This window comes from Antennarius striatus, chromosome 9 (genome assembly GCF_040054535.1).
Source record: "Antennarius striatus isolate MH-2024 chromosome 9, ASM4005453v1, whole genome shotgun sequence".
NCBI classification, from domain to species: Eukaryota; Metazoa; Chordata; class Actinopteri; order Lophiiformes; family Antennariidae; genus Antennarius; species Antennarius striatus.
In genome coordinates, this window is record NC_090784.1 from 14,722,885 (window position 1) to 14,747,839 (window position 24,955).

At 42.3% G+C, this 24,955-nt stretch overlaps 1 protein-coding gene across 6 annotated transcripts; it reads left to right on the forward strand.

Annotated features, from left to right (window-relative positions):
- The first annotated feature begins 1,807 nt into the window (after positions 1-1,807).
- Positions 1,808-23,775, forward strand: nr4a3 (nuclear receptor subfamily 4, group A, member 3). Of its 6 annotated transcripts, none has more exons than XM_068324579.1 (9): positions 1,808-2,137; positions 5,267-5,430; positions 6,409-6,490; positions 9,987-10,825; positions 15,505-15,634; positions 16,772-16,935; positions 17,044-17,243; positions 19,890-20,068; positions 21,942-23,775. In XM_068324579.1, exons 3-9 carry the CDS (start codon positions 6,427-6,429, stop codon positions 22,202-22,204), a joined length of 1,839 nt encoding a protein of 612 aa, XP_068180680.1. In that variant the 5' UTR covers positions 1,808-2,137; positions 5,267-5,430; positions 6,409-6,426; the 3' UTR covers positions 22,205-23,775. The 6 variants fall into 6 exon arrangements, with proteins under 6 accessions (XP_068180680.1, XP_068180681.1, XP_068180683.1 ...); XM_068324581.1 differs by having other exon boundaries at positions 1,836-1,960; positions 5,263-5,430; XM_068324580.1 differs by lacking the exon at positions 6,409-6,490 and having other exon boundaries at positions 5,263-5,430.
- Positions 23,776-24,955: the final 1,180 nt, after the last annotated feature.

Genomic DNA, 24,955 nt, shown 5'->3' on the forward strand with positions numbered 1-24,955 from the left:
AGCGCTGTGAGCCCTCACTGGAACAAACCTGCTGTATGTTTCTGTTTGTCCCCCGGATAAACGCTCTTTTCATTCCACGCCTTTCCAAACTTGTCCCCGGTTAAAATGCTCGAGAAAAAACCTGTGGTAGTGAGATTTCCTCCCGACAGCCCTTACACTGTAAGGATTACAGTGGTTTCACTCTGGGCTTGACAGCAACATCAGCTGACTGTAAAACTATCCCCTACTTGAATGGCGGGTTCGCACTGTGTGTGGAGCCGTGGCTCGTTTAATACTGTAAAGCCCGGTTCGCATTTGCCAAATGAAATAGGGGACGCACTTTCCGGCTAAAAATACCTGTCTACGACTATATTTGGCTTGGCTGGATCACAATCACAACGCCAAAATAGTCCGCCCCGCCCCGCCGCAATGAATGGGCTCTCTCCTATCGCTCTGACTCCGACCGCCAGTTGCTAAATTTAGCTACAAAGCTTGCGTCAATCACGAGCCTCAGTGCGTCAAGACTTCCCCCGCCCCTCGGAGCTCATCATTGGTCAAAATTAGGACGTTGACTAAAATAATACGCGCCTCGTGATTGGCTGTTATGAATTATTGTTCATAGCGTCTGTGGAGGCTTTTTTTTTAATTTTGAGGTTGCTGCTCTCGAAGTTAGGTTTTTTTTTATGGTCTTCATGTGCGCTGATTACAGTACTGTATTTCTTTACACTTGAGTTAAGCCATGAAAATAAGAAGAACCACATTTTACAAGATTAACAGTCTATATATAAAACTAAATGAAGTGTTTTATCATGACACCGCTTTTAGTAGGTCAGACGATTTCACTTATCTGCCTCTGAGGTGTTTTTCTTGTACATTACAACCCTACTTTAACGTAATATAACTAGATTGGACACTACCAACTATTGTAGGAAGAAGACAGATATAATTTATCTTGTATTTAAACGTAATGCTATCATCAAACCAGGATCTGTGAACGAAATGTATTTTTGAAGCTTGTTAGACGGGAATTTTAGATTGGGTTAAAGGGTTAAAGGGTCATTGTAAAAAAGCCAAAAATGTCTATGTCATTAAAATGCATCTTATTTTGGCCTCGAGTCACTTTGAATCAAGTGGAATGAGTGCGTAACAAATGTTTTAAAGTGTATGTTCATAATTTCTATATTTATAAAATATATAGAGAGTAAATTATGGAGTATCCTACAATATTAAACACCAAACTATATCCGGTATACATTTTGGATACAACTGGATAATTATGACTAGGTCTTTTATTTATTTGGTTAAACAACTGTTAATGGGAGTGTATTTTAATTATCGTACAGAAAATATTTAAGGGGGGTCTTTGTTTTTTTTTGCCTCTTTGTTTTACTATTGATACCTTCGAGCTATTTTAAGATTCGAATTTGACTATCAATTGTCGAGACACGAACAGACAGGATTTAACAGCCTGGTGAATACACAAGATGTGCAATCTATTTCTTAACACCACTGAGCAAGCTTGCCTGTCGGATCCCCCTCGGCTGAATGCACTGCAACCATCGGATCAACCATCCGTCTTTCTCGGTCTTAAATATCTCTCTCTCTCTCCCTCTCTCTCTCGCTCTCTCTCTCTCTCTCTCTGTCTCTCTCTCTCTCTCTCTCTCTCTGGCACTGCGCGCAAAGCTTGTGTGTCTGGTACGGAATGGAGAGAGAGGGAGCTCTACTTTGAGTGACGTCACCTCTCCCATGGCGTCACATTGACGTAGCGCATACCAACCGCCCTATGTGGAATCAGAGCTCACATAAATGCACTGTTTGACTTTCTCCCCTCAGACGGAGCACATAAACAAACCCGCGTTACAACTCCACACTTTGCATATCAGCCATCAGCGCTGGCACTCTCCGCTCACGGGGAACGGACACAGGCACACTCCTTATACTCGGAGTTTCATTTTTTTTTATTTTATACTTTGTAGAAAAAGTAAGTGGGAGAACAAGCAACTTTTTTGTCTCCAATGTATCCTGTTGCTCTGCAATATTACCAGGTGTTTTTCTTTACGATTTCCTCTTCTTCGACTCGTGATTTTTCTGGATGGAAATAGGATACTTCATGCGAGGTTATTAACACATGTAAAGACGGAACCGCTACAGCAAACCAGTGAGTAAATTGTGAATGAATGAGTGTTCCACTACCATTCACAACTCGGTGGACTGCCAGACCCTCAGCATGTTACCTGTCAGTTGTGTGTGTATGCATGTTAATTATCCTATGTGATGATTTTATCCTCTTAAGACATCATCTGTAGCTGATCCGTCTAACTTTGTGCGTCTAACCTGTTGAATGTCAAGCTCCAGTGCGCTCACACTGTAGTCTTACAGCAAGGCATATTCATGTGTCCATCTGTACAGGAATGTAACACAGTATTATAGATCCCGTCGTACATACAAGCATTTTCTGTGGGCCAGTATTCTGATCCGCGACTAGTCATTCTTTGTTGGCCCTACTCACATGCGGGTCCCCTTTTCCCCCTCGACTTATGGTGTGTGTGTGTGTGTGTGTGTGTGTGTGTGTGTGTGTGTGTGTGTGTGTGTGTGTGTGTGTGTGTGCGCGCGCGCGTGCGTGTGTGTGTGTGTTGCGCCTCCGAGAGCAAATGAAGCTGAATTCAATTTTAAATTGCGTTGAGAAGGTATTATATCCTTTCCGGTTGTCATGGAAATGAGATGCCTTTCACTGACAGTGAATCGTATAGACAGAGAGGTAACTTACATTCATGCAGCAGAGCTGCCAGAATGGAGAGTTAAAGCTCTTCAATTTCGTGCCATGTGATTTCTTTGATTTTTTTTGTTTTTGTTTTAACATGTAGGATTTTGGGGTGGGGGGGTGGGGGGGTTATTAATATATGATGGTGCGTTGCGTTTCTGGGTTTATCGGTGTACTTGTGGGTGTATGCCTTGTATCTGACAGGTCCACGAGTAGCTACTTAAGTGTATAGTTGACGTTAAACTCGTTAATAGCTCTGGTTTACCATTTAGAATTATATCACCACCAAAAAAGTGATAGTTGTTTTCATAACATCCATGATTCATATGATCTGAGCAGCTGCCTGATGGCCATTCGTTAATGTCAGCGGTCTCACTTACTCCCTGTGAGAAATCAGTCTCTCCTCTAATTGACCGCAGGAAAAAAAAAAATATTACCCCGGGTCATTCAAGATAAAGCGCTCTATGAAATATTGCCTACAGACAGCTGATGGCTGCATAAATAGCAAACTGTAATGTGTAGAAGCCGCCAATGCTATACGGAATACCACGTAGCCCCAATTAATGCCAGGACACGCTGTTGTAGTAAATACCTGAGTAGTCTAACTTGCTGGTTTTGCCTGTCTCACTTTTACGCACACGCACCTCCACGCACACAAGCACTTCTGGCACTCCACGTCTCAGGGCTGATTTACAGTACTCACATATTTCTCTAGTCTCTCCTTTATGCCCACTCCTTTCTCTGTCTGTTTGCTGGAAGCTTCGTGCTATCCGGGGCTATTGGTGAGAGGGGCTACCGGGGGCTACCGGGGGCTACCGGCGCTCCGGGGTGCGTGCTTTTCAGCTGTTAGTCGTTCTCTTGGTTACCGGTGCGCAAAGGACTGGAGCCTCGGTGACGGGCTCAACCTCAGGCAAAAGTAAAGGGAGACCTGCGATCATTAAAAGAAAAAACATTCTACTGAATTTTGTCTTTTTAATAATTGTGTGCTTTTATTTGAACTCAGTTAACCTTCCACAAAGTTCCAAGCGTATTTACGCACGAATACACTGTCAGCAGTTTTTAAGACTGACACTGTTTAGCCTTTCAGCAATTGAAAATCTTATTCCTGTTTTTACCAACAAACAGTGGCTTAACTGTTTCAATTCAGGCCAAATTAAATTAATCTTACACACCCTGACGTGTTTGCTTTATCGGGTCTCAGAACTGCAAGCTGTGATGTAAGAAAAAGTAGTTGTTGTGTTCAATAATGAGTGGAGTTTGAGCTGTTAATGAGGGAAGACAGTCAGCTACAGATACCTGCAGTACCGACAGTCAGTTGCACGGACTTTGACTTGGCAACACAGTTTTAAGAAGCATACTGGGAAATCGAGTGTTCTCACTATACTTTACTGTAATCAAGGGGATCTAACAGCGGGGGGAGACGGAGAGAGGGGGGAGAGAGAGAGAGAGAGAGAGAGAGAGAGAGAGAGAGAGGAGAGAGAGAGAGAGAGAGAGAGAGAGAGAGAGAGAGAGAGAGAGAGAGGGAGAGAGAGAGAGAGAGAGAGGGAGAGAGAGAGAGAGAGAGGGGAGAGAGAGAGAGAGAGAGAGAGAGAGAGAGAGAGAGAGAGAGAGAGAGAGAGAGAGAGAGAGAGAGAGAGAGAAGAGAGGGCGCTCTGAGCCTTCAAATCCGGCGGCCACAGTGCTTCCTCTTGTAGTGAAGGGAGTTGGAGGCGCACAGCGCAATAGTCCGTTGGGTTAGTTTTAGGTCTGGCTCTCAAACATTTCTACATATCACTCTCCCTCTGGATGAACCCTTCCGCAGTGATCAGAGGCAAGAGAAGTGATGACCTGAAGGCACTTGCACAGACTGCTCTTTTGAAAGTTGTGACTTTTGTAGGTATGTGTTCTAGAAGTTGTGTATGTTTTTGATATCGTGTTTTGTAGCGCCAAAATAAAATGTTGTTGGGGAGCACAGCTTAGAATGAAACCTGTCCACGTGGGTGTAAGTCCTGAAATGAGCTTGGAGTCCTCAGTTGTGGTTCAAATTTTTCTCGAGCTCCTGTGACATGTTTAATACCAACATTTGTCTATGCATATTTTATATGAATAACAGCTCTAACATCCTCCATATGGATATTCATGGATGTTTCGATTCCTGCTCTGCGCTTTTAAAGTACTGAAATATTCCTCTGTTGTGCACAGAGAGGTGGTGTTAAAATGTCGTTTCTTTTCATTGCCGCTTTGATCTGTCGGAATATATTTTTTTATCTAATATTTTTCCGTGTAGATTAAAAATTTTAATATTTTCTTTGACGCGCCAACATTTATCTATGCTCAAATATGTAGGATTGTCAGGAGTAATAAGTTCAGCTTTACCTATAGGGTGCTAAATGAAGTTTTGATTGCGGTGCTCAAATCAGGGGGAAGGGGTGAATGGGTTCAAATAAACTGGTTGAAGATCGCTGAGGTGCGATCACTGCAACTAAATCTGAACTAATCTTGCCGCCGCATGACTGGCTGTAACTCAGACATCTCTCCTCCAGACAGAGGGTCGGAAGAGCGCGCCCAGCCGAGCTCAGAGTCACGGCGATCGGACACCTTCGTATCGTCTGCCGAGTCTTGTCTGCTCCAAGAGCCCTGTCCCGGCCGCAGCCACGCTACCCCTCCACCCCGGACACCCAGCACCATTCAGCGCGAGGCTCTTTCATCAGGTATGGAACCCAGCCTTTCCCTCTCACTTTGATCAGCTCCTTTACTTTCTCTTACTTCCATTCTGACGTTTAGTCTGTCGTTCTGTCTCTCTTTATTTCTCCTATCTTCTTTCCTCAGCTGATACTTTTGGAACAGGTGTTATTGTTGTCACTGTCTCGGGTCTGTCTGTGCGGCGTGATTGGCGTTTAACTGAGATTTACTGCACGAAAAAATTACAAGTTTTCCGATAAACGTTTTACCAACTTCGGAGTTGAGTCAGAATTTAACTTGGGGCGCAGGTAATAAGGTTATATTCTATTTTATGCCTTCTGTCTAATCTTCAAATCGTGAAATTGTGTCAAAATGTGTATATTTTCTATCAGCTCGTGTGTGTGTGTGTGTGTGTGTGTGTGTGTGTGTGTGTGTGTGTGTGTGTGTGCGTGTGTGTGTGTGTGTGTGTGTGTGTGTGCATTTGAGTGAGTGTGTGGCAAGTAAATGAACATTTTAATCATCCGTCTGACCGTCATAAATATGATTGTTCCAACACATGAATTAAAAAGATGCGGGAGAATCATTTAGGGATGTAGATAACGCTGCCCCCAAAGACTCTATCTTTACCTTAATAACTAAAATAGACAAAACTATCTCTCAGTTGTTTTAGTTTCTTTCTTTTTTTTAGGTTGCTATCCTGAACTTCTCCTAAATTAATATTTAATTTCCACATAATTTAAACTCTGTTCATGATATTTTATCACATTATAAAATTGTGAACTAATAGAAAAATTGTTAACTAATAGAAATAAAATAAATGGTGTTATTATGACACTGTGCAAAGGGGAGTGTCATAATAACAAGTATGTGGTGGACATGTATTTGTGTTTTGATTTATATGAAAATCACTTTGTGTGCAGGGCACTGAATTCTAATCTTAATGATTTATGGACAAAATAAATATGTTTTTGTATTCATGTCTGCAACTTCATGTTTTTATTTGTTAGATCTATGGCATTCTGACAATGAACAAGCGTGCTCAGTTATTGGAACAGCTGCAGTTTGTCCAGTTGAAATGCTCACCTCGAGGTTAGAGACGGTTTCTCTTTGCCTCGCTATGCTGCACCTCCTTTACCTGACTGACTTGTCTGCCTTTTTGCTTGCGCACACACACACACACACACACACACACACACACACACACACACACACACACACACACACACACACACACACACACACACACACACACACACACACACACACACACACACACACACACACGCATGCAAATCTAATAAAGGCAATCTAATGGTGGTGTTGGACTCTGGAAAGGTTCCAGATTTTCTTCAGCAACTTAAAAAAAAAGACTCTCCACTGTTACACATCTATTTTCAGTGTGTGGGAAGGCACACTTGTGAGCATGGATGTGCACGTGTTTACGTATGTGCTGCTGAGTGAAGGTTAGGCACACCACCAAATGTAAAGCACAAAGAGACGTTTGCAGAGACAAGCAGTTTTACTTGTTCCTGCCAAGATAAGGGCGTATGTTATTGGCAGGGTGAACATATGGGTTCATATTGACATCTAACACCTCTTTAGTGATGGAAATTTAAGTGTGTGTGTGTGTGTGTGTGTGTGTGTGTGTGTGTGTGTGTGTGTGTGTGTGTGTGTGTGTATACATATATATGTCTATACATATATACATACACATATACTGTACATATATATATAGTGTGTATGTATGTATGTATATATTATATATATATATATATATATATATATATATATATATATATATATATATGTGTGTGTGTGTGTGTGTGTGTGTGTGTAAAATGTATGTATGCACACTATATACTGATATTAACGCAACACAGACAGGCAGTAAGCAACACAGTTCACTACTGTCCTCGTATAATTTCTCTCCTGCCTCTCTCCTCTTCCTCAGGCACTTAAACAGTTACAAAATCACAAGGTATGGCCCCGAAAGGCCTATGACGCCCACAACACTTGATGTGTGTTTTTCCACGTGGGTCAATTGTTCAAAGAAAAAAAAAAAGGATGACGTCAACCTCGGGCCCACAGCTTGACTCATATCCTCAATTTTTTTAAAAAATGCTGCGGCTTAGTATTCTCATTGAGACATTGTGTAGATCTGTCTTAAAGCTGTGTCTGAGATTTTTGTAATTAATATTTAGAAAATAATTGTTATTTAATTTGCTAGACATTTTTGTTGCTGTTGTGATTGTATTAAAATTATTTTTTCACATAATGATTTTCCCACCGTGTCCAGTCTTAGACGTCGCCGTTTGTGCCTTGGTTATCTTATCAATAGATCAACACAAACAAATATCAAAATGTCGGTATTGAATAAATATAGTGATGTAGCCAGCTGAGTCGACCTCACTTTTTTAAGCATTTCTTAATTAACTCTTTGAGTCATCCTTTTGTTTTACGAGACCCCTCCAGCCACTGCCTGCCCTTTAGGTATAATTTAATTGTTGCAGCGACTGAAATGTATGTGTCGCTTGGTCAGCAGCCAAGAAAGATATTCATGTAGCGTATTACGAACATATAAATGTAAAATAAACCTTGTAGGTTATTTTATTGTGTTTATTTTTTGTTAATTTATGTAAGGTAAAGTAATTATGTAATGAATATGAATTTACAAGGCTTTTAGTTTGTTATAGAATTAGGCGGCACTTATTTAGTTTATGTATGATTTTTTTTTTTAATGCATTAAATTTCTCAGTAATTCCATAACTGAGCCTGAGTGAGTCTGTTGAGATGAAGGTCTAACATATGATTTGACAGTAACAGGACAGTTCTTTCCCTTATTTGACTAGACATACATGACGGGCGAGGAACCGGGTGTTTACTGGGGCGTCGGAGCTCACTGAGCGTCGATGGGCACTGCGCCTTGTTGACAGTTCACGCACTCTGGAGCGACAAGTAAATACCGCCAAACTCCGGTTGCGCACATTCAACACGTACCCACGTGTACGCATGGAAGCACTCGCGCAAACGCAAGCCGTGTGCGTTACGTAAGGAGTTTGATAAGACGCACGGATAACGAGGTGGTGCCCTCAAATGCTGGCAATGTGACAGAATTGAATAAGAAATATTGGCAGCCGCAAGAGGAAATATCTGTGTATGTGTATCTTCACTTGTCAGTGTTTGGATCTGGTGTGAGTGGGTTGCGCAGCAAGTATCCAGCACCACCATGGGGTTCCATTATTATTTAATGTTATCTCATCTGCTTTGCCATCTGACTAACCGGAGCACACCAACCCACACACCACAATCCGTGCGCGCACACAACATTTCGGTATGTTGTGCGGACATGGATCTTTGGTGTGACTGCTCTGCCTCTGAAAGCTGCAGCTTCTTCGAGTGAACTTAATGTGTCAGAATCAACGGCTTCTGAGGTTTGTGTGAGTGCTGTCAATAATTATGCTTTATTTTTTCCCACCGAAATGAATGAGACCGCTGAAGGTCCAGAAGATGATAACTTGTACGCTGAAGTTATTATCTCGTTCGCTCACGTCAGTTATCTTGTACGCACCAATTATTACAGTATTTGGTGCGTAAAAGATAATAACTCATGCGCACGAGTTATTTTCTTATGGGAACAATTAAATTATCTTTTGCACAAGATACTTGTACGTATTAATTATCATAACTATCCAGAGCCACAATTCAGTTTGGTTGATGAATATAGCATAAACCTCAGCTTGATCAGTGAGCGCACATGTTGCCTGAGGTGTTCAAATGTCCACAACAGAACACACAGTCTATGTATTCACTAACATGTGTTTCTGGTTTTTCATGCTCAGTTTCTTCATAATAATTCATAGTGAAGCATTATAGCTATCCACTACAATATTTAAACAACACGATGATAACAATACTGTCTGGTCCTCGTTAAAACCTCTCATTTCAAACGGATACCAAGACTAAAATGAATGACATCTCTGAAATAATTGTTTTATACCGTTAAACAAAGTTTGAAGTAACCGGAAAAAAACCCTTTAAAATCAAGGACTTGTAAATGCTTTAGATTTTATTTTGATAATATTGGTGTCAAGACGGTCAGTCCATGCAGTTATGGAAGTTCACTTAGGTGCCATGTCAGATAATACTTTGTACGCACAAGATTTTCTTTTAAATCGACTTATAGGACTTCTGTAGAAATGTGACAAGTGTCTGAAGAAATTGAGTACATGAAAAAATATTTATGACACCTCAAGAGCTGAAACAACTGCCTGTTCCAATAGAGCTGTGCAGAATATTTTAGGTTTTCAATGTGATTTTCAACCCTGTTTCTCGCTATCCCTGTGTGCATGCTCATCCAGCAACGTTCCTGTGTTCTGTAGATTTAGAATTTTGCTTTCTTGTCCTGCATTTTTGTCAAAATATGTATTCAACTAAAAAGTTGCTCACTGACTTCTGATTGTTGTGGGGGGGGGCTGTACTCTACTAACGCCATAAAAATGCATTTTGAATGAAATAGTTACTGGAATGCATGTTTTCAGTTGTACCACATGGTTCTAATGTTCTGTATGTTCTGTCCCCCTGACAGACATGCCCTGTGTGCAGGCTCAGTATGGGCCCGCCCCTCCAGGCTCCACCTACTCTGGTCAGTCCTTTAGTTACCAGGGCGACAGCTACAGCTCTGACCTCATGACCCCTGACTACACCAAGTTAGACCTGGGTGGTGGTGAGATCTCGGCTGCCGCTGCCACCACCTCCCTCCCGAGCTTCAACGTGTTTGTGGAGGGGGGCTACGAACCCAAGTCGTCTTGTCTTTATCAGATGCCTCCACACAGGCCCATCATTAAAAAGGAGGAAGAAAGCTACCCAACCGCTCCGCCACTGGAGGCCATGTCCTCCTCCACCATGTACTTTAAACAGTCACCCCCCTCCACTCCCACCACTCCGTCCCTACCTGCCCAGCCTGGTGCATCTTTCCTCTGGGACGAGCACTCCCTGGCCCCTCCATCACACCCCCACTCCCTGGGCTCCAGCTTGGATGCAGGTCCTCTCAAGTCACCACGATTCCCTCACTTCTACCAGCATTCACCACCCCACAGTGGCAACAGTGTCAGTGGTTATGAGAACATAGGTGGAGGACTGGTTCGCACATCCTCCTCTTCCTCCTCTTCCTCATCCTCGGTCTCCCATCATCACGGTCAACCTCTGGAGCAGTCAATGTACCAGCTGCACCGTGGAGCTGGGGGCAGCAGTCTTGCCTTCCGTTCCCTGGCTCTTGGTCCCTGCGGCCCAATCCTAGGAGACAGCCTACCCTCGCCTCCCCAGCGTGGCCCCCAAGGCGAAGGCACCTGTGCAGTGTGTGGAGACAATGCAGCTTGCCAGCATTATGGTGTACGCACATGTGAAGGCTGCAAGGGGTTCTTCAAGGTAAAAATCCTTCAAAACTAACAAATCATACAGTCCAGACAGAGATATTGATGCATTATTCATTTTACTTTATCAGAAAAGACATTGTCCATTTTTGGAGTAATTCACACCACTATGTCACATCCCTATATGTCTTAAATGTGAACTATACCATACCATAAATTCAGAAAATGAATCACATTTTTGATGCAGACAGAGCTAAAGTTTTCTTGTTTTTCTCCCATGAATCATCTCCAGACCCCAGACATACACCAACATGCACAGATGAAAGTCCCATTTTAAATATTACCTGTGAATTATCTACAAACTAACTGCTATATTTCATCTGAAATAATTTGTTTAACTGGCGCTCTTCCATTCTTTACTCTCAATGAGATCATTTTAAAGTCTTGATAATAGATTTATTCACCCACAGGGGTCTCTCTCTGCAGCCAAGTGGAAATGTGTGTGTGCGCGTGTGTGTGTGTGTGTGTGTGTGTGTTTGTGCGTGCGTGCGTGCGTGCATGCATGCGTGTTTATGTGTGTGTATGTGTGAAATTTATTCTCATTCAAACAAACTAGGAAAATTGCCTTGCATGCTTGGAAAAGGTGGAAAAGAAATGGTTGAAATCAAAGTTTCATAATTTTTCAGGAGGATTATGTGACAGAACCACAATTTGCTGACATAATATACTAACCATTTGTGTCAGATATAGATTCAGAAATTTTGCAGTCTAACACATATCAGCTCATGGTCTCATATCACATGTAACCTCACATGCCCACACACAGAACTCCTCAATTAGCGTCATCAAGCGGTGGTTTTTACTCAGATTTCTCACTTTCCTTGTACAAGTCATGAAGCAAAATATAGATATAATACTTAAATTAAATTACAGTCAATTCAGGCGGAGGGAGTGACTCAGCACAGTTTGTGACCTCCAACATTTCCTGACACATTTGTAAGACATATTGCTTGCATGACAAAAGAGAGTGAAATTAAGTCACAGCAAGAACTAGGGTGCAAACACAGAACTATGCCTCTGGTCAGTGGAAATATATTATCTTCCTTTTCAATTAGTTTCACTATTTGTTTTTAATTTAGTAATTAATGAAAGCAGTGTCTGGTGGTAGCAGGCCGCAGGCTGTGTGCTTGTAACAGCGTTCAGCCGTCACACACTCTGTCAAACCTCACTATGTTTCCTTCACACATACATGCAGATGCAACCAACCATGCAAACAGGACGTACGCTCTCAGGCACGTATTCATACAGAAGCATGTCCGCATGTCACCCAAAGTTACGTACTGCATCCAAGATACAGCATCAAAAACGTGCCCTTAACACACCTGTTCTTGTTCACATCCACATCATTGGGCACATTATACTCATTATCCTGGTGTTTTATTGTGTGCTAAAAATGTACTGATTACATTCGGTTATCCCTGAATAGTTATTACACATTAAACCACAGTGGAGTCTGTCTGTAAAATATTTTTTATTTCATTAGTCCAAATTGAAACACATTTTCAAAGTGAATTAACTTTCGCCCCTGAACAAATCATTTGTTTTCCCCTTGTTTATTAATTCTGTGGAATAATATAGTCCATTCACTGGTTTCCATTAATTTATTGTGCCAGGATGCAATTTTATTTCAATTAAAAGCAAGACCTCAACTATTATGATAAATACAATGCTAGACATAACAAAATAAAAGGCAGCCTGTTTAGAATACCTGCTGTCCTATATGTTAGTCAAATGTGTGAATTCGACCTTGCATGCCCAAGACTTAGAAAGGATGATGAACAGCAAGTATTTTAAAAGGGATGCTCTGTATGGTGACGTGCAGATAACATTATCATGTAATTGCACATATAATAGTTGTAAGTAAATAATGTATGCAATGTACCATGAAAATCTGCAACCAGGTAAGCACCCGTAGTCACAGGTTATACACATTTTTCCAACATACCCCTGGACAGACACACAGTGAAAAACGATGTCTGATTGTCCCCGTACATGAGAGAGAGAGAGTCTAAGTGCCTAAAGGCTTTAATTTTAAGCCCAGGCTATTAGCACATGTTACATGTCAAGAATATGCCTCTGCATGCCACCACCCAAACCCCACAACCCCCACAGCAGTATGTGCTCTGTAAGACTGTGTGAGTTCATTTGTGAATGTGATTTAGGTGAATATAACTCAGTCCTCAATGTTTTCAATTAAACTCATTTTAGTTGCAAATGTTACTGCTGCCCTAAGATTTCTGTTTGTAACACCAAGCAGGTTTAAGATTTATTTTTTTTAATTTGGCCATGAACAAACAAGTTACAAAACAGATTAGATGAATGAAACTGGAACTTGAACATTGCTAACAAACACTCTCTCAAATACAAACACTGAATTAAATAGGTAGTACTGTACACACAACAGGAAGGTTCTTCAGATTTGATAATTATATTGGTATAATTTAATCTGTGTGTGTATGTGTTTTTGTGTGTGTGTGTGTGTGTGTGTGTGTGTGTGTATGTGTGTGTGTGCGCGTGTGTGTGTGTTTGTGCGTGTGTGTGTGTGTGTGTTTGTGCGTGCATGCGTGTGTGTGTGTGTGTGTGTGTGTGTTTTCATCATACGAAGGCATCCACTGATGAATATCTAGTTAGTTATGCTGTATTAGCTCTGATATGTACTGTCTCGGGTGAGACGACCCTCACCTCCAACTCCTTACACACACACACACACACACACACACACACACACACACACACACACACACACACACACACACAGAGAGAGAGAGAGAGAGCACTGGAGAGAGACAGGAGAGTGTAGGAGACAGGTCAGCACGCACTCAGAGCTAAATTTATCAGAGCCTTAATTGATCATTTCAGACTGAGGCTTTTATTGGAACTGGCTATCTATTAAATTAGGCCCTGAGGTCAGTGAAGGGTAAGAAGTTCCCCCTTAACCCGTCACCATAATCATGTAAGCATTCATATTACTGAACTCCCCAATACTCTGAAAAACAACATAAGCTTATTGAGGAAAAAAAGAGTTTGAAGACAAATGATCAGTTGCCTTAAAACCCCCATTACCCAAAAAAACTACTGAAAATCAGAACCATATCTATTCTATTTAGCCCAACTTGTGGAAAAACCTGTAAATGAAAGGTGTGGAAATATATTTAAACCGAGTTGATGTTGAGGTTGGTGCAGACTGGGTGCAAATAAAAAATAATAAATATTTTGCGTCATCCAGCCTCTCTAATGGAGCTTCGGTTGATTTCCTCTCAACCGTATTAATAACCATAACTAACTTATCGCCGCGCACATGGGTCACTGACCGTTGAAGTGATGGCAGGGACACGTTCACAGCGATCCACGGTGCCGCCATGGCAACGACTCTCATCCCGCGCTGGCTCACATTACGCGCCAGTGCTGCGTTGGCGCCGGAGCATATGCAATAATTGGTGTGTTATTGGTCTCCCGGGCAAGATCAAGTGTGAGGAGAGGGGTTTCTAATTAGATTTTTTTTTTTTTTAATGTGTGTGTTTTTGAGGCTTTTAAGAACAAGAGATGCCACGACACGTCCTGTGTGTTGTCAGTATAATTTACAGTTTGTAGCTGTTTTGCCTGCGTGAAAACTGGAGTCATGTCATGACACCGTAAAAAACAAACAAGCCATACAGTGATTACAGTACAGTTGCATTCGTTAGCAAATTTAACTGCTTTATACATGATGTTTACCCCAGGCAAAAGTTTGCCCAGGAGTTTGATCCCTTCTTAAAAAAAAAAAAATAAAATAAAAAAAAAAAAGTGGTAGACGGGGTAGACGGTGTGCGTCTGTGGTTTGCTTTCATTATGAATAATTAGGCATACGTAATTCACAACCTTAAAAGGAGGGAAACAATTTAAACAGCTATAAAAAGTTTGTTTTTTTTCTGGCGTCAATAAGATTTCTGGTTCGAATCCAGAACGTCCTACCTGACTTTATGCTCCCTGTAGTCCAAAAACACGCAGCAGGATGTGAACAGGTGAAGCGTGTGAGGGTGAGCGGTTGTTTCTGTTTCAGTAACCCCACCTTTCACAGTGTTATCTGTTTTTTTTTTCTGATCCAATCTGAGAACGGATGACTTTGTCTGTTCTTTACGCACTCCCACACGCACGGGATTCACCCATTGGTGGCATTCGCGTAGTGTCTTGCGCGGGGAGCGCGCGTATCCTCCTGCGTAGCCCGTTTTCTGATTTCATTTTAATAAGGTCATTGACAATCGCGCGAACCAGCGGAGGAGAAAACAGCTCCCGCGGGGACCATTGAGAGAGGCGCGATGCGGGGGGCCACGGAGGTGCCACGATCTGACCCCTGAGCTTCACAAACCATCCGATCAGGCAGCCCTCGTGGCCGTTGTCCCTCTTGTCTCGGGGGACCCGCCTCGGCACGCCAAGCCCTCCATGTCCATTGTAATCTCCGGCGCTAATAAAATTGTTCCTCCTGCAGGCGAGGCTTGTTGGAAAATTAATTTTATCTAATTATACTGATGTCACTGCCGCCTTTCAGCACGTAATTAAAATATGACCTGCGAGCTTCTGCTTTCATTCTCTGATGAGGAAGAGAGAAAAAAAACAGAAATGGAATTAAGCAAATCAAATATTAGGTTGTTGATTGTGTTTGGAGGCTGATTATTGGTGTGCTTCTTCTCTCTCCAGCGCACTGTGCAGAAAAACGCCAAGTATGTTTGTCTGGCCAGTAAGAACTGTCCTGTGGACAAGAGGAGACGCAATCGCTGCCAGTACTGCCGCTTTCAAAAGTGTCTGAGTGTTGGCATGGTGAAGGAAGGTAAGAGAATCACACCTAAAGCCCACCAACAAGAACACACACATGGTGCAAGAGCAGTTTAACCTCCAGATGGTAAAGAATGTCTGCAGTCTGGTTTTAACAGACCCACAATGACCTGACGTGCAGATGGTGGAAAACCGTCACTGAACAAAGACAGCTGAAAAACAGCACACCAGTCAGCACGTCACTCATAAAACAGCTGCATTCCAATTCTTTAATAAAGCTTTGGAAGGTACACACTTTTCATCCGTCCATATCATCAAGTCTGATACTTTTGCCACATAGTACAGATGTTTGTTGATGTGTAATGTAACATAAAGCTCTGTGAGATACAGAATCCCACGTAATGACATAAATCATTTTCTTTCTCAAATGTCTGTTGAATATGTTAAGTGTATCATAGATAATAAATAAAACGTGCTCTCTTTGTCAACTCTGCTGTGCAACAATGTTCCTGAGTGGAACAACAACTTATAGATGCTAACATGTAGTACAGTCAATCTTTGTGAATAAACTTATTTATACATGTATTTTGAACATTCTCAACATGTTTATAAACAGTAAAAATCATATCCCCCATATTTAAATATTCAGAAAATTCAACTCAATTTAATAAACTACTGCAAAAGTTTATATCCATTCGTATCCCACAATTATAATCAATAGATAATAAAGACTATTGAAAGAGTAAAAGCATTAAGTCATGAACTGAAGGGCCCAGCAGATCAGTATTGGGACACATGGCCAAATAAAGTGAGTCTTGTAAAGTCCCCGATTGCATGGCTTTAATATTGTCCTCATTTCCCTGAGGTTTGTCACCTGTTTCTCACAAACATTAACACCAACAAACCCACATACCACACACACCTCTCTGTACCTCTCACAAGGCTGCAGTCCCACAGTGAACTGCTCCAGTGCCATCTGCTGGATGATAGATTCCTGTGATGGGATTGTGGGAATGTTGGAGCTCTGAGCTGGAAAGAAGAACTTCTATTTGTGATTCTGCAACTATTCATTACTGACAACTTCCAGTAAAAGAAAATCATTCTTTGTGTATTTTGTAATGTATTATAAGCTTGAACTGAACAGCCTCCTAATTTTTGCCGGTTGTCTGCTCTCCTTCTTTATTATTCTTAGTGGTTCGTACTGATAGCTTGAAGGGGCGCAGAGGCCGTTTGCCTTCCAAACCAAAGAGCCCCCTGCAGACAGAAGCATCTCCTCCTTCTCCACCCCTAAGCCTGCTCTCCGCTCTGCTCAGGGCTTATTCACACTGCACTCCCCGTGACCTCGACTACAGCCAGGTACCCCAAACAATCCCCAGTTCATTTTATTTAAAGAAATTCATGTTAAAAAAGAAATCTAACCTATTAACTGGTGTCTTTAAAAATGCCTGTCTTTTTCCTCCACAGTTCAGTGCTGCAGATCCTCCGACCTCCTCCTCAGATGCCGAACACATCCAGCTCTTCTACCGGCTCCTCACCTTCTCAATGGAGACCACGCGGTGCTGGGCTGACCGGCTTCCTGGGTTCTCTGAGCTTCAGCGCGAGGATCAGAACCTGCTCATAGATTCTGCTTTCCTGGAGCTGTTTGTCCTACGATTGGCTCACAGGTGAGAAAGAGGAAAGGCAGCCGGTGTATTTACCAAAACCAACTGCAGACACATTTAGTCTGACTGTTTAAAATCTCCATCCTTACCCACACATCTCTCATGTTTTAGATCACATTACTTTAGGGGCAATTTTTTTCATGTGCCATTGTGTTCGGAAACACTGGCAGATAAATTCCCCCACTGTTACATTATAGTGCATAAGTGTGCTGGCAAAACTACTTGCTGGTATGTTGGTGTTTCTCCAGAGTAGGAGGAGTGGAGCTTAGTAATCACCATATGAACCAAATTATGAATGGAGACTGTAGCTATGACAGCAGCTACGCCCACAGAGTTCCGCTCTGCTCGTCTGATATCTGACGCAGAGGACCCTGTGTGTGTTCTGTGGGCTAAAACTGTGCTAGCATTATGAACTGTGAACTAATGGGTTCAATTACATCAGAGAAACCCATCAGCTGAGAACATGAAAAAGACTGTTTTCCAAGGAAAAAAAAGAAGTCAGACGTCAGCTTAAAGAAATCAAGAAGGAATCAACATTTACATCATGCCTATTATAATATACTGTGTGTGTGTGAGCTTGTGTGAGTCTCAGTCAGGGATGCTTGTGGTGCCGTTATGACTGCCCCTGCCCATCTTTGCCTCAGACATTGCCCTGGGTTACCAGTTTGCTCTTGTAAGGCATGCTTCTAGTTAAATTTACGGGGAGGCGGATGGGGGATTGGGCTACAAGCTCATCCTTTTGTCTGCTCTGTCGTCTGGGGCAGAAAACCAACACAGTCATACACACAAGAACACTTACTCACACAAACACACACATTCATGATGATGATGTAGAATACCAAGTTTCTCTCCTCCTGCTAGTGTAGGTCCAGGTGCAGGGTGGGTAGAGGATTAGGTGGTGGCATCACAGTCCCAGCAGGAGAGGGATCTGGCCAGGGCTTTGACTCACGCTAAGTTGTGGACTCATAGGGGATCTATCAAGCGCACACACACATGCTCACACACACTGCTCATCTTCCAAGCAGCCAAACTCCCACGGCACAGGGGAAAGCACACCCAAACATCCTCATTTGTCCACTTTCCATGAGAGCTGAGGATGTTGGTCTCCACTCTTGCCTCATTGTTGACGCAGTCCTGCATTGACCCGGTGTTGAACTCGAATGCCTTGCAGACTGCTCCTCAAGTGTGCGTCTGTATGTTTGTGAGGGCATGTTCAGTGCGTAGAAAGTAAATTTGCTCCCCTCTTCTGGGCCGGCATTGCTGTAAGCGCCCTGTGACCAAACAGTTTCTGTGGTTATTGGTTGATTACCGTGGCGACAGTGTCGCCAGGGTCGAGTGGAATGTGTGGTAGACATCCAGCTGTGCGTCTGTGAGTGAGTGAGTGAGTGTGTGTGCGTGTGTGTGTGTGTGTGTGTGTGTGTGTGTGTCTGTTTGTGTGTGTGTATTGTCAGTTTCAATGTAATCCACCTAAATGTCACGTCATTGTTTAAATATTGTCAAAAAGTATTGTTTTCTAAAAATTCCAATTATTAATTCTACTTTATGATATACGTGAAATGCATTCACAATGCCATATCAGGCATTGGTTTGTCTTAATCAAGACACAATAAATTGATGTGCAAATCCAGAAAATGCAATACATTTGAGACTAAACTAAAATCTTAACTTTAAACTGTGCAAAACATCAAGAAAGTCACTTCTGGCCTCTCCCAACCCATGCATCATTGGTTTCATTCTGTATTCTTCTTTCTACCTTCTCCCAGCTCATAGACAACCTCTCTGGCTCCTGCGCATTGTCTGTTTCTGATCACTTTTCATGCTTGTGTGTCTCAGAGTTGAACAATATTTGTGATGTATGACGTATGATATGCATGTATCTGTGTGTATATGTTCTGCTTAGGATGGGTGGAGTACATCTTTTGAGTTGTAGTAAGGATAATTATTTATAGATGGTATTTCATCTGCTCATGATAATTGCTAAACTAATGTTTAAGGGTTCCCCCTTTCTCTTTGTTCTCTAAGCACAAACTTTCTCCCTCGTCCTACATCCTGCATCTCTCCTCCTACAACCCTTTGTTGTCTTCTCAAAATCTTAAACCTAAATACTTGCACTAGCTCTCTGAAGCAAACCACACTCATCTTGTAGGCACCAATAAAGAATAGTCATAGCCCCCCCCCATTCACTGCTTGTTATCTTACCCCCACTCATTGGTGAAGATGTGGGATGTTTTATGTCGTGAGTAACTGATGGCTGAATACATCTTCTTCAACTCTTTCCATTTCCTCATTAAGTCTTTGTGTTTCCATTGCACGCCACAGTCTGGGCACATTAAAGCCATAATAGTTTACCTATCTTTAAATAAAGAGCAGCCCTTTGCTCTAATCGTTCACCCCACCAGAAGGAAACACAGGAATGTTTTAAAATGCTGTAATTGGGAAAACACAACTTTAATCAGCTGCATGCCTGCTTTTGATTGTGTTAGTGTGTGTGAATGTGCATTCTGCCAGGTTTTCTCATTGGTTTTATTGTAATTGTTTCCTTGCTTCGGCATCTCAAGCTATACTGTATTCACAATAAATTTAGGGAAAAATACTGCATTTTATTGGAAGAGACGTCTAACTGTTATCTTCCTTTTCTCTGTGTTCCAGGTCGATGCTGTCGGAAGATAAATTAGTGTTCTGTAACGGCTTGGTGCTGCACAGGTTCCAGTGCCTTCGCGGGTTCGGAGAATGGCTGGACTCCATCCGTGACTTCTCCACTCACCTCCAGAACCTACACCTGGATGCCTCTGCCTTCTCCTGCCTGGCCGCCCTTGTGCTGCTTACCGGTAAGGATATGTGATAGGAAGTTATAAATTACAATCAGAAGAAATTAAAGTGACTAAATCCAGCATGGAAAATTGTATTGTTTATAAGAACACTGCACTTTTGCGTCAACACGGAAGTACACATTTCTTTCATTCGAGCGGAGCTTTACTGGTGGGTGATTAAATGTGACAGCAATAAGAGAGAAATATCCTCTAATGTGTCACATGCGCTCACATGTGATTGCATGTTCTCACACATCTTAGCCTGAAACAAGAACCCGATACCCAGGAGCACCTGCTGCACCTGCCACACACCTGGCCTTCTAATCAGGGTGCATCAGTGAAAATAGAACGTCACAGCTTTATTGATGAACACATGAAACAAGAGGAAAGGGGAAAACGAGGAAGAATTCAGTCAAAAGTGCTCACTTGTTTTTCATTTTTACGTCAATGTCTAATGGGTATGAAAACCCATCCGTACACTTTCTTACCTTCCCCTTCCCCCTCCTCTTCCTCTACCTTCTCATCCTCTATCTAAGCCCTCAAACCCCTTCCTCACTCTCTGGGGGAGCACTTAACTCTGTGCCTGATCGACCAGCCCACTGTGGAGCATGGCTCTACACATATACGCTGTTCTCAGCGGCGCTCTGTCACCTCAGCAAAGCACACAGTGCACTGTCACGGCAGAGTCGCCAGAGCTGCCGAGCGATCGACCGCTTCAGAGTGGCCTGTGCAGAAAGGCAGCCTTCGATCCCTCCCCAGGAGCTCGCTAACATAGTGAAAAGAGGGATAGGGAGAGTGGGGAGAGAGTGGAGCGAGAATGTGTGAGGGGTCTGAAAGCCATGTTGAAAGAAGGGCTGAAGTGCCTCTGCTGCTGCAAATAGAAAAAACAAGAGACACATAAACAAACAATAAATAAACTTCAGATAATGGATACTTCAAAGTGAGACTGGTCTTAGTGACAGCCTCCCTGCAGCACACAGACTGGATGGGGTGTGTGTGTGTGTGTGTGTGTGTGTGTGTGTGTGTGTGTGTGTGTGTGTGTGTGTGTGTGTGTGTGTGTGTGTGTGTGTGTGTGTGTTTGGGTGTGGGGGGAGTGGACACTCTGTACTCTGCAGAATGACTTAGTGTCACATTAAGTGGGTGCCGCAGGAGTTGCTATGGGCAGCATTGTGTGTTGTGCGTGTGTTTCTAATCTCATTTGGCCACTCACAGGACCGAATAATCAGTTAATTGTTGAGCTCTTTTGTTTCAGTCAGCATCTTCAATTTGTGTGTCTGCTTGATTTTACACTATATGCATGTATATATGTATATATTTTTATAGAGATATTTTAGATAGATGATAGATAGATATATACTTTATTAATCCTGCAGGAAATTATGACATACATACACACACACACACACACACACACACACACACACACACACACACACACACACACACACACACACACACACACACACACACACACACACACACACACACAAACACAAACATATAATATATATACACACTAGTGTTTGTGTGTGCATGTCTATGTGTGTGTATGTGTCTGTATTTGTGTGTGTGTGTGTGTGTGTGTGTGTGTGTGTGTGTGTGTGTGTGTGTGTGTGTGTGTGTGTGTGTGTGTGTGTGTGTGAATGTACACAGTATGCAGGGGCCTTATTAGGTTAGAGTGGGTATTGATCTGCAGTGAGTGAGAGGGGTTAAGGCCTGTTAAGAACATTAGACATACAGGGTAATGAGGTGGAATTCAATATAGAAGATGTCGCTAATGTTCTTTTGACTGAATGAGTGACAATCAGAATGGACGTGTTTACGTGTGTGTTTTTTCCATATATGTCATTTTTATCACTTAATGAATTGTTCTCTGTTTATCTGTCCACAGAGCAAGTCCCTGGTCTGAAGGACTCCAAGCGGGTTGAGGAGCTGCAGACTAAAGTGATTTGTTGTCTCAGAGACCACCTGGGCTGTGGCCCATCTTCCTCCTCGTCCAAGGCTACACCCCCCCTCAGTCGTATTTTGGGGTTAAGGGCAGAGCTCCGTTCCCAAAGGACCCAGGGCCTTCAGCGAATCTTCTACCTGAAGCTTGAAGACCTGGTACCACCTCCTCCATTGATTGACAGGTTCTTGGACACTCTGCCCTACTGAAGGCCTCAGCTGACCACAGAGAAAAGCCCACGTCACGTCCTGTTAAGGCCTTTTACCCCTTGAGGAACACGCACACACATCAAGAAGAGAGACTCACTCCACTCTGACTGATGCAGGGCAAAGACCCAATCAAAAGCTTTTCACTCATACGAACAACCAACTAACCGCTTTTCACCAGTATAAAAGACAATTACTCAAACATTTTATCACTTTTTATTTGATCTTCCTGTTTTTCTCATATGGGGGGAGGATGACAGGGCTCAGATGGACAAAAGATAACTGACTTTTTACTGTCCTCTCTCTGTTTGGGTGGCATCTCATGCAGCGAAAAAGAAAGATTTATAAGTACTGTATTCTCTGTTTTGGCCTGGCTCATCCAGTCTGAGGACTTCTTCTTAGTGAAGAGGGAAGGGAAGGTGTCAGTGTGATCGAATGTTATCCAAGCTGAAGATATCCCAGTGAAACATTAGTTACTGTGTATTCTAGATCCTTCTGCAGATGGAGGGAATCTGGCTTTTTTATACTGAAATGCACTGCAATGCGAGAGGTCATAAAATAGACGCATAAACATGCAGAAACGTTACAAAGCAGGGCACAGACATTTGATAAACACACGGAAGAGTCTGTTGAGGTGGCTCTCAATTCCAAGTGCAATTTCTTAAGTGCTTAGAGACAGAGAAGGAATGGTTTCATTTCAAACTCTAAATTATTTCAATACAAAGACTTGTCCTGTACTGTCAGTAGCTAAAAGAAACAGACAGTCTCCATTAAGGCTTTAGGAAGCAGAGGAGATACTGTGCACTAATTATTGATGACTGAGTCACCCAGACTTGAACTTGTTTTAGTATGTTTTTTTATTAACTAATTTTTAAATCATAAGTGGCGTATGGAGGAATGAAAATGGACAGAAATTGGCTTTTGAAGCACTTACACCCTGAGAAGGGCTAGAAGCACAGACACACACCCTACCTACAGGGAGAGGAGGGTGCTCGACAAGTAGACGTATGTCTGGGTGTCAAACATTCCGCAGTCATGCTCTTTTTTTTAAATTCATTTCTATTGTGGACGCCATGTGAGAGCGTGGAGGACATGGTTGCAAACTGTTTTTGTGTGTACACTTAGAGAGGCCAGGATCATATGCATGGTGTGTTTTAAGCTGTATGGAGCTGCCATAGCTTGTCAAAACAGCTCAATCTGTGTTTGTGTCTCGGACTCCAGCTAGATGGGGATGTCCCTGGGCCTCCAACAGCCACTCACACACTCGCGGCAGCAGTTTGAAATATGAAAAAGCAGATTATAAAGATATAAATATAAATAAATATAAATATATATATATATATATATACAAACTAATATTTTGAAGTGTTTTTAGCTTTTTCAAATATTGTGGTACGAGTTGTGCATTGTTTTTTGAAGAAGAGAAAACAAAAAAAAAAGAAAAAAGTTGCTGTTTTTTTCAATGTCCCCCTTTGGTTTGAGTTTCCTGTTCATTTTTTTTCTTTCTCTTTGGTTCACTGGATTTTCTGTTCAGCACTTTGAAATCATAAACTAGTTATGATTATTCTGCCCAACTGTGTCTTGTGTTCTGATTTATTTAACACTAAATGAAGAAATCCAAACATTGCAATGTTTCAAAACTTAAACAGAGTCTGTGTGTCTTTCTGCACACAAAAGCCTCTTCACAGGTAAATGGCCTATCTCCGTCCCGGGAGACCCTTGAGTTTTCACAAATAGTAGAGGGGGGATTAGGAGAGTAAGGAATGGGTAGGAAGAGGGAGAAGAGGAGCGCTTTATGTTAGCATGAGGTCAAGATCAGCCTCGAGCCTCGTTAAACACCATCGATCGCCATGGTGACATTTCACAGCACATGCTGTCTATACTGTCGCGGCCATCACTCACTCACTCACTCTCCTTAGCCACAACATGAGCACTAATACACACACTCTTTCTCAGACAGCCAGGTGATTGATAACAACTGTGGTAGTGAAATTGTTAATGGCTCTATCGGTGTGTAGATGTGTGTGTGTTTGAGTGTAAGTGTAGGTGTGTGTTTGTGTGTCTGTGTGTGTAATGTGAGAAATAGAGGAAAAGTTTGACAAGTGTATAGTTGTAGAGAAATGTTTTATACAATCTCTATGGTGTCTCACAAATTGGAATTTGTCCATTTCAAATAAAAAAAAAGGAATATGAACAGCAGCATAACGGTTTATGGTAACAAATAATAACCAGTAAGTGCATTTGGTTTTTCTTGGTAAGTGCACGTGAGTGTGTTTTACAGTATGTGTCAAGAATCTGTACGTCTCATGCTCCTGTCAGGAAATGGATTGTTTCTGTGCAGAACGCAAGGAAGCATTGATCACACCAGTTTTGTGTGTGTGTGTGTGTGTGTGTGTGTGTGTGTGTGTGTGTTGTGTGTGAATGGTTGTGCAAATGAAAATGTGTTAATCCTTTTTCTAAGACAGTGACATGTTTGAGTGACAAGTAAAATAACACTAGCATGAAGAGAGCTGTGCTTGATGTGTGAGACACACAATCAAACTTGCATGTGCACACACAGACGTGCACACAGAGAGCTGCCAGTCTGGTGGCAAATCGATCAGTGCTGACAGATAGTAGATAACCCCCGAGTTTTAATTAGAAGTCCCATTAGAACATATTTACACACACACACACACACACACACACACACGCACACACACACACACACACACACACACACACACACACACACACACACACACACACACACAC